The 11,286-nt window shown below is 46.8% G+C and overlaps 1 protein-coding gene across 1 annotated transcript in view; it reads right to left on the bottom strand.

Moving 5' to 3' along the window:
• LOC135527848 (ERC protein 2) overlaps positions 1-11,286 on the bottom strand; it is a 454,194-nt gene that overhangs the window by 327,598 nt on the left and 115,310 nt on the right. The window contains exon 6 of the mRNA XM_064956457.1: positions 6,875-7,042. Coding sequence (XP_064812529.1) covers positions 6,875-7,042 — 168 coding nt within the window. The remainder of the gene's footprint in view (positions 1-6,874; positions 7,043-11,286) is intronic.

Below are 11,286 nucleotides of genomic sequence, written 5' to 3'. Positions count from 1 at the left end.
ATCCAACAATTTCTATTTTTGCTCAGTATACAAAAGAAAATAAAGCTTTGATCAACCTGACTAGCTGTCCATAAACAGTCATCCACAGTAGCATATGATTTCCCCTGCAAGATCTTTCCCTCAGCAGTGAAACCGCACGAGAGGTTTGTGTGCGTGTGTTCATGCATACGTCCATGTGTGCTTACCGACCGCCTGACCACCTACAGTTTAAAGCCAACAACACACACCTGTTACATGGACATTAGGCACTATTGGAAATGTATCATGGGTGGGCTGTGTGTGTGTGTGTGTGTGTGTGTGTGTGTGTGTGTGTGTGTGTGTGTGTGTGTGTGTGTGTGTGTGTGTGTGTGTGTGTGTGTGTGTGTGTGTGTGTGTGTGTTAGTGTGTGTGTGTGTGTGTGTGTGTGTGTGTGTGTGTGTGTGTGTGTGTGTGTGTGTGTGTGTGTGTGTGTGTGTGTGTGTGTGTGTGTGTGTGTGTGTGTGTGTGTGTGTGTGTGTGTGTGTGAGAGAGAGAGATCTGGGAGGACTGCAAAGTTAATGATGTAGTATGTTGTGTGTTTGAGCGTGCAGTATGTGTTTTGGAGCATACAGTGTGTGTGTGTGTGTGTGTGTGTATTCTACCATTTGTGATGTGTGTTCAGCCTCACACATGTTTACGTCTCCCTCTGTGTAAACCATTAAATATCTCATCCCCACTCTGACCCCTATAACTCCTCTTTATGGTTTTTCCACATGGCCTATCCTGTACGCGGGGGCTTTACTTTGGACCGCACCATGTTTGTTCTGGGGGCCCTTACACTCCACAGCTAACACCACGTCCCAAACCACATTGACGGAACACAGGAACAGAGGACGGCCGGAGAACGGTCACAGCGGTCGAACTAGGTCAAATGAGTTCCAAACCCATTCCAGGTGGTTCAAACCAGGTCAAATGAGTTCCGAACCCATTCCAGGAGGTTCAAACCAGGTCAAATGAGTTCCGAACCCGTTCCAGGTGGTACAAACTCGGTCAAATGAGTTCCGAACCCGTTCCAGGCGGTTCAAACTAGGTCAAATGAGTTCCAAACCCGTTCCAGGCGGTTCAAACTAGGTCAAATCCGTTTAAATGGTCAACAACATCGTAACAAATCACGAAACCCCAGATCAGACCAGTTCAAACCAATTCTATTGGTCAGGGGTTAGGATATATTTGATGTATTTCTGGCATTGGGTTAATCCTGACTTTTATAGCCAGAGCAACAATTTACTTCCTGGTTCCTACCATATGAAGGTTCTCGCCTGCCTCAACATCCTCAGATGAGAGACAGACAGAGACAAAAAGAAAGAGAGAACAACAGAGAGCCAGAGACAGAGACAAAGAGAGAGAGAGAGAGAGAGAGAGAGAGAGAGAGAGAGAGAGACAGACAGACAGACAGACAGACAGACAGACAGACAGACAGACAGACAGACAGACAAAAAGAAAGCGAGAGAGAGACAGAGACAAAAAGAAAGAGAGAGACAGAGGAAGAGAGAGAGAGAGAGAGAGAGAGAGAGAAAGACAAAAAAGAAAGCGAGAGAGACAGAGAGAGAGACAGAGAGAGAGTGACAGAGACAAAAAGAAAGCGAGAGAGACAGAGAGAGAGAGAGACAGAGACAAAAAGAAAGCGAGAGAGACAGAGAGAGAGAGACAGAGAGAGAGTGACAGAGACAAAAAGAAAGTGAGAGAGAGACAGAGACAAAAAGAAAGCGAGAGAGAGACCAGAATAGAGTGAGCCTACATGTTTCTGTGTTAGCATGGTTCAGACCACATCTCTTTTCACGACTCACTACCCATGCAGGCCATTCATCACACAGAGATCAGGAAACAACAACACAGACACACCCCTACTGGGGTTACTACCATGCACACACACGCATACACACACGCACACGCATGTGCACACACACAAACCTGGATAACGAACAATGTCAAACAAAAGCCTACACAGCTGATGATTTTAGAGACAACTATGAAAGGTGTAAATACAACTCTCATTGGATTTTAAAAGGGCACCATAAAACTGACGTGTATTTGGTTGGGGTTGTGTGTGTGTGACATGGTTTGGGGTTGCCAGGGTTTATGAGTGCTCCACCACAAACACAGTCGCTGGCCCTGCCACATACTGCGACTGGTGTTGTGACATGGTTTGAGTGGCGGGTGTTTTCCTGTTTCCCCCTATGGCTGTGCCGGTGACCCGGTGTTGTGACATGGTTTGAGTGGCGGGTGTTTTCTTGTTTCCCCCCCTGGCTGTGCCGGTGACCTAGCGGACAAGTCGGCTCCTGCCGGCTCCTTTGTGGAGGCCAGTTGCACAGGTGGGACTCATTTTCACACTGTGATTTATCAACATGGTCGCAGCACGCGGCACAGAGTGGGCCTACCCATAGCCCCCACTGCTGAACACAACAGAGCCACTGCTCTGCAGGCATCAGGGACGGGATCAACTCCAGTTTTAGCCGGTTTACAAAGACAGCATGGTAAAACGCTGCATTGAGTCATTATTGTTGTACCTTTTCAAAGTAAAACTGTGATACTAACTCTTCAGCAAACAGTGGTACACCCCTCTCTGAATTCTCCAATACAGCTCTGCTACCTGCCACTCTCTCATATGCTAGTTAAATATGCAGGAGGGCCGTGTGACTGGTTACTTGATCTGCAGGTGTACTGTTTCAGCACTACACCGACCTCAGCAGGACAGATAACACACCTATTACAGGGTTACATTTCCACTGCACCCTCCACAATGCTGTGCTTAAACACACACACACAGACACACATATTTTCCATTCCCACAGAGGAAAACCAGAAGATGGATTCAATCAACCCCATTTAGGAGCGGTCCTTAACTTTGACGGACTGATAAATGCACTTCCATTCTTCCATTCCATTCTATTATGTCTTCCTTGATTCTCTACTTCCCTCAAATCAACACTGCATCGTCTGTTCTCTCCAGCCATCTCTTCTTTTCCATACCAGGTTGGCTGCCTGTCTGTGGGTCTGTGGCCCTCCCTTTACCCCTCCTGCCCTGAGTGAGTCAGTATCATGACTGTCAGCCTCTATGGAACCTGGCTGTGAGGCATTGACACACTCTGATAAAGCTGGAGGGCTTTGACCCACTCTGATAGACCTGGAGGGCATTGATCCACTCTGATAGAGCTGGAGGGCTTTGACCCACTCTGATAGAGCTGGAGGGCTTTGATCCACTCTGATAGAGCTAGAGGGCTTTGACCCACTCTGATAGAGCTGGAGGGCTTTGATACACTCTGATAGAGCTGGAGGGCTTTGTTCCACTCTGATAGAGCTGGAGGGCTTTGATCCACTCTGATAGAGCTGGAGGGTTTTGATCCACTCTGGTAGAGCTGGAGGGCTTTGACCCACTCTGATAGAGCTGGAGGGCATTGATCCACTCTGATAGAGCTGGAGGGCTTTGATCCACTCTGATAGAGCTAGAGGGCTTTGATCCACTCTGATAGAGCTGGAGGGCTTTGATCCACTCTGATAGAGCTGGAGGGCTTTGATCCACTCTGGTAGAGCTGGAGGGCTTTGACCCACTCTGGTAGAGCTGGAGGGCATTGATCCACTCTGGTAGAGCTGGAGGGCTTTGATCCACTCTGGTAGAGCTGGAGGGCTTTGATCCGCTCTGATAGAGCTGGAGGGCTTTGATCCACTCTGATAGAGCTGGATGGCTTTGACCCACTAAGATAGAGCTGGATGGCTTTGACCCACTAAGATAGAGCTGGAGGGCTTTGATCCACTCTGATAGAGCTGGAGGGCTTTGATCCACTCTGATAGAGCTGGAGGGAATTGATCCACTCTGATAGAGCTGGAGGGCTTTGATCCACTCCGATAGAGCTGGAGGGCTTTGATCCACTCTGATAGAGCTGGAGGGCTTTGATCCACTCTGGTAGAGCTGGAGGGCTTTGACCCACTCTGATAGAGCTGGAGGGCATTGATCCACTCTGGTAGAGCTGGAGGACTTTGATCCACTCTGGTAGAGCTGGAGGGCTTTGATCCACTCGGATAGAGCTGGAGGGCTTTGATCCACTCTGATAGAGCTGGAGGGCTTTGATCCACTCTGATAGACCTGGAGGACTTTGATCCACTCTGATAGAGCTGGAGGGCTTTGATCCACTCTGATAGAGCTGGAGGGCTTTAGTCCACTCTGATAGAGCTGGAGGGCTTTGGTCCACTCTGGTAGAGCTGGAGGGCTTTGATCCACTCTGGTAGAGCTGGAGGGCTTTGATCCACTCTGATAGAGCTGGATGGCTTTGACCCACTAAGATAGAGCTGGAGGGCTTTGATCCACTCTGATAGAGCTGGAGGGCTTTGATCCATTCTGATAGAGCTGGAGGGAATTGATCCACTCTCATAGAGCTGGAGGGATTTGATCCACTCTGATAGAGCTGGAGGGCTTTGATCCACTCTGATAGAGCTGGAGGGCTTTGATCCACTCTGATAGAGCTGGAGGGCTTTGATCCACTCTGATAGAGCTGGAGGGCTTTGATCCACTCTGATAGAGCTGGGGGGCTTTGACCCACTCTGGTAGAGCTGGGGGGCTTTGATCCACTCTGATAGAGCTGGAGGGCTTTGATCCACTCTAATAGAGCTGGGGGGCAAGATAAACTCATGGCCACGTGGACAGAGAAGGATATAGAGATGGGGTTAACTGACTGACAGTGTGTGTACGTGAGATCAGGGCTGACAGATCCCATTATGGCCATCCATATACCAGCAGCCTCTCATGTTAGAGTGAAGTGTCAAATGTATTACATCTAATTATATATTGACCCTCTGTCAAACACACAATCTCACACCCACCCACTGATAGTAAATTATTTTAAAGATCCCCACCAGAGGGCAATGCCTCCCCTATTTCAATGTTAATTCCTGTCCTAGAGCGTAAATTATTGTTTAGGTTCCACGTCAGAGGAATGACGCAGGCTACCTGAACTGGGTGTGGGAACATTGTGCTGATTTCCATATGGGGTGGACCAAGTAGGGCACTGACAGTAGTCAGTGTAGCTAGCATGCTAAACTTATCTAGCTAGCTAATGTTATCTGTTGTTGAGACACCATATTCAAAAGATTAGCCAACTGGCTAGGTTATGGCTGGTTCTGGAGCTGGATTTGTCATAAGCATTTAGTGAAAACTTTGCCACAGATGGATAGGAGAAACCAGTATATTTGACTTTGTCATCTTACATAAATTGTGTCCACAAATCCGCCATAGGAAAAGAAAGAATCAGATGAAGCTTTGGTAATATGGGTAGCGTAACTATTGAACATGATGGAATAGAGAAACGGTTTTCTACATTGTAATGGACACGGTGCAACTTTGGTAGGCTGTTGGCAGGCTGTTGGCAAGCAATTCGGCAGCGCTCCAGCAATGCCAAGTCAGCCCAATGCTCATGCCATGGTTCTCACAGCTTGGGGAAGTAATGACTGTTCTTATGATGAACACTGCAAATGGTATGTAACAACACCGCATCAGACACAAAACACAAATACAAATGTAACAACAGCACAACAAAATAAATAAACGTGGAAGTTTCTTTTGCGGGTGCTTTTTCATAATAGGATAGATACTTGGTTTTCTCGTACGGTCAAAACCATTCATCTTGGGGCCACGGGGGGAGCAGGGTTCTAAAATGCAATATTACACGCAATTTTACTATTTATAAATATCTAAAAAAAGATTGCATGTGATATTGAATTTTGGAGCCCCGCTCCCCCTGTCGCCCCAAGATGAATGGTTTTGGCCACGCTATATATACAGACTAACTAAAAAATAAGAGAAAAGTACTCATCAGAAACTCTTTGCTGGTGTTTCTGATTAATAAACAATGCAATGCTGGTGGGTGGTATCTTTAAAATAAAACCCAGCCCTGAAGAAATGTAGACTGAAAATGATTAGCATGTTATCTCATAGGGAAAAACAATGCATTGACATGGATTTCCCACTTCATACTTTGACTAACATTATGACTTATTGACTTAAATCGTTGTGCAACATCATGGGTGAGCTATGGGCATCGTCTTTCAGCTCCAGCTCTTGTGGGCGTTTAAGTATGATGTATTCAGCTCACCCCTACGCCAAAATTCCTTGCACATGTATAGACTATTAGCCCTAATTTCGGCCCAAATTGCTTCCTGTAATGAAGAGTGGACGTCGTTAGTGAGCCGCTCTCCGCTGACGCGCACAAAGACATCTAAAGTATCGCTTCCAACTCCACAGAAGTTTGGAGAAAAATGCTAACCTTCCCCCTCCTCACCCCCCACCTTATAAAATCATTAGACCCACAGACTTCAAAGACAGAGAGATGAAAACACTGCCAGTCTCCCTCAGCCTCCCTCAGTTTCTCTCCTGCCAAGTCGCTCAAGATTTACTTAGAAATTGGACGTTGGTCCATATCCCGAGGACATCCAGAGATATCTTTAAAACCCGCCACTAGGGGCAACAGTGAGCACTATTACCATTGAATAGGCTTGGGTTTTGCTATGGTGTTGTGGCCCAGTACCAGACACTCGTTTCATTTGTCGGGGTTTCAATCCTTAACTGTGGGAGGAGCCGCATGAAGAAGGAGGAGTGACAGTCGCAACTATGGGTGTCCAAATCACATCCACATTTTGACATTTGGAGCAACTTCGAAATTGAACGTTTGGAGAAACGTGGATAAACGTCAGAATCTGAGGTCAAATTGATCAACACGTGAGCTTGTTGCTCTTTCTCCCAGACAGACCCAATGCACGAGGCCAGACAGACTACATGGAAGGCCCTGACTAGGTAAGATCTGCACAGGGCTCTCCCTAGCCTGCCAGCCTGCGTGTGTGTGTTGCGCAGTATTTTAAACACTCTCACCTCGGTCTGCAGAGTGGTAGAGCGTTGCTCCTTGGCGCTGAGTGATTCTTTGAGCACCTCTATGTGCTGTTTGCAGTCTGAGTTCTGGTTGGTCAGAGCATCCAGTTTGGTCTGTAGGGCCTGCATCTCTGATTCCTTCTTATTCAGCTCCTGCTTCTGCTGGTCTACCTGTCAGTCACAACACACACACGTTAAACCATAATAAAATACCTTAGCAATTCTGAATGGAGCAAAACCGAAAGCTCCTCAAAGACCTATTACACACAACTCAAACCCAGAACACATCAGACCAACACAGAGAACACATCAGACCAACACAGAGAACACATCAGACCAACACAGAGAACACATCAGACCAACACAGAGAACACATCAGACCAACACAGAGAACACATCAGACCAACACAGAGAACATATCAGACCAACACAGAGAACACATCAGACCAACACAGAGAACACATCTGACCAACACAGAGAACACATCAGACCAACACACATAGAACACATTAGACCAACACAGAGAACACATCAAGACCAACACATAGAACACATCTGACCAACACATAGAACACATCAGACCAACACAGAGAACACATCAGACCAACACATAGAACACATCAGACCAACACATAGAACATATCAGACCAACACATAGAACACATCAGACCAACACATAGAACACACACCTTCAGAGGACTGACGGGGGATATATGGAGAATCATGCTGATACAACATGCAGCTCAGGTTTGTTTGAGAGGTCAAATGTTTGTATTTTCTGCTCCAGAGAAAATATAGAATATCTTAGGTCAAAGTTTGGTAATTCTTTTCGCACTGTCAATTTGTGGATGTGACACATATCCTCCAACCTCCACAATCACCTTGGAGACGTTGTTGAGTACATATATACAACGTGGACGCGCACACTCTCCAATACATACAAGAGGGCCAAAAATGATTCATCCTCTAGAAGAGTAGAAATGTTTCTCTATCTAAGACACACTCCTACTACTACAGGCCCCATGGAAACAACAGTCCAAACACCCAAACTGAGACAAGGAAAAACACTCATAGGGGGAGAAAAATAGTTCTGACAAGTTGTATTGCACACAAATATCTGCAAGATTACTGATCGTTTTTGAAATTGTGTAATTGAAGGGAAAGAGCTGAAAGAACAGCACAGAATAACCACTAAGGAAATGAAATGGACCAGTTCCTATTTTGTCCCCCCTCTGTGTTTTTTCTGCGAGTGGGCTCGCTATGCGCACAAAGATTGTCATCTTCACTCCAGTGCCAAAAATGTGAGAGGTTGATTTCTGAGGGAGATTTGTTAATTGTGGTGCTCGGCGGGGAGCATGTCATGACTTTAGAATTCTGAGAGGGATAGAGAAAGCTGGGCCAACCACAGACGGGGATAGAGATGGAGAGAGAGAGAGAGAGATGGTGAGAGAGAGAGGGGGGAGGGAGAGGCGGAAAGATAGAGAGAGAGAGAGAAACAGGAAAAAAGAGAGAGAAGAGTAGAATAGGAGATATGAGAGAAGAGAGCGAGGTAAGACGGGAGAGTGGAAGGGAAAGAAAGGGAAACGAGTGTGTAATGGAGATGGGCAGAAGAGGAAAGAGAGAAAAAGAAACGGGAGAGATATGAACGAGAGAAGGTAAAAGAGGGGTACTTCTGCTGAGTGGTCAGCTATCCAGGGCGGCTGGGAGGGGAGGAAGATGGGGTGGGTGGCCCCCGGCCCTGGAGGAGCCCAGGCCCACTGACACACGGCCTGATACCTACGGAGAAAAAACAACCACTAAACTACACACCATCACTACCTTACACTGACCTAGCATCACTAAGCTACACGCCATCACTACCTTACACTGACCTAGCATCACTAAGCTACACGCCATCACTACCTTACACTGACCTAGCATCACTAAGCTACACGCCATCACTACCTTACACTGACCTAGCATCACTAAGCTACGCACCATCACTACCTTACACTGACCTAGCATCACTAAGCTACATGCCATCACTACCTTACACTGACCTAGCATCACTAAGCTACGCACCATCACTACCTTACACTGGCCGAGCATCACTAAGCTACGCACCATCACTACCTTACACTGACCTAGCATCACTAAGCTACATGCCATCACTACCTTACACTGACCTAGCATCACTAAGCTACACGCCATCACTACCTTACACTGACCTAGCATCACTAAGCTACACGCCATCACTACCTTACACTGACCTAGCATCACTAAGCTACACGCCATCACTACCTTACACTGACCTAGCATCACTAAGCTACGCACCATCACTACCTTACACTGACCTAGCATCACTAAGCTACATGCCATCACTACCTTACACTGACCTAGCATCACTAAGCTACGCACCATCACTACCTTACACTGGCCGAGCATCACTAAGCTACGCACCATCACTACCTTACACTGACCTAGCATCACTAAGCTACATGCCATCACTACCTTACACTGACCTAGCATCACTAAGCTACGCACCATCACTACCTTACACTGGCCGAGCATCACTAAGCTACGCACCATCACTACCTTACACTGACCTAGCATCACTAAGCTACACGCCATCACTACCTTACACTGACCTAGCATCACTAAGCTACGCACCATCACTACCTTACACTGGCCGAGCATCACTAAGCTACACGCCATCACTACCTTACACTGACCTAGCATCACTAAGCTACACGTCATCACTACCTTACACTGACCTAGCATCACTAAGCCACGCACCACCACTACCTTACACTGACCTAGCATCACTAAGCTACGCACCATCACTACCTTACACTGGCCGAGCATCACTAAGCTACACGCCATCACTACCTTACACTGACCTAGCATCACTAAGCTACACGTCATCACTACCTTACACTGACCTAGCATCACTAAGCCACGCACCACCACTACCTTACACTGGCCTAGCATCACTAAGCTACACGCCATCACTACCTTACACTGACTTAGCATCACTAAGCTACACGCCATCACTACCTTACACTGACCTAGCATCACTAAGCTACGCACCATCACTACCTTACACTGGCCTAGCATCACTAAGCCACGCACCAGCACTACCTTACACTGACCTAGCATCACTAAGCTACACGCCATCACTACCTTACACTGACCTAGCATCACTAAGCTACATGCCATCACTACCTTACACTGACCTAGCATCACTAAGCCACGCACCATCACTACCTTACACTGACCTAGCATCACTAAGCTACACGCCATCACTACCTTACACTGACCTAGCATCACTAAGCTACGCACCATCACTACCTTACACTGACCTAGCATCACTAAGCTACACGCCATCACTACCTTACACTGACCTAGCATCACTAAGCTACGCACCATCACTACCTTACACTGACTTAGCATCATTAAGCTACACGCCATCACTACCTTACACTGACCTAGCATCACTAAGCTACGCACCATCACTACCTTACACTGACCTAGCATCACTAAGCCACGCACCATCACTACCTTACACTGACCTAGCATCACTAAGCTACACGCCATCACTACCTTACACTGACCTAGCATCACTAAGCTACATGCCATCACTACCTTACACTGACCTAGCATCACTAAGCTACAGGCCATCACTACCTTACACTGACCTAGCATCACTAAGCCACGCACCATCACTACCTTACACTGACCTAGCATCTCTAAGCCACGCACCATCACTACCTTACACTGACCTAGCATCACTAAGCTACACGCCATCACTACCTTACACTGACCTAGCATCACTAAGCTACATGCCATCACTACCTTACACTGACCTAGCATCACTAAGCTACAGGCCATCACTACCTTACACTGACCTAGCATCACTAAGCCACGCACCATCACTACCTTACACTGACCTAGCATCACTAAGCTACACGCCATCACTACCTTACACTGACCTAGCATCACTAAGCTACATGCCATCACTACCTTACACTGACCTAGCAACACTAAGCTACATGCCATCACTACCTTACACTGACCTAGCATCACTAATCTACACACCATCACTACCTTACACTGACCTAGCATCACTAAGCTACATGCCATCATTACCTTATACTAACCTAGAATCATTAAGCTACACACCATCACTACCTTACACTGACCTAGCATCACTAAGCTACTTTAGTGAAGCATCTTGCACTGTAATGCAGTGCCTTAGACCGCTGCGCCACTCGAGAGCCCAATTTGCCCATTATTCTTTTCTAAATTATTCAAGCTCTGTCAAATTGGTTGTTGATAATTGCCAGACAACAATTTTCAGGTCATAGAATTTCAAGCATATTTAAGATTTTAGGTTATTGTCCTGCTGAAAGGTGAATTCATTGCCCAGTGTCTGG

This window comes from Oncorhynchus masou, chromosome 33 (genome assembly GCF_036934945.1).
Source record: "Oncorhynchus masou masou isolate Uvic2021 chromosome 33, UVic_Omas_1.1, whole genome shotgun sequence".
Classification (NCBI taxonomy): domain Eukaryota; kingdom Metazoa; phylum Chordata; class Actinopteri; order Salmoniformes; family Salmonidae; genus Oncorhynchus; species Oncorhynchus masou.
The sequence above is the reverse complement of the archived record's forward strand: the minus strand, read 5'-3'. Positions and strand labels throughout refer to the sequence as shown.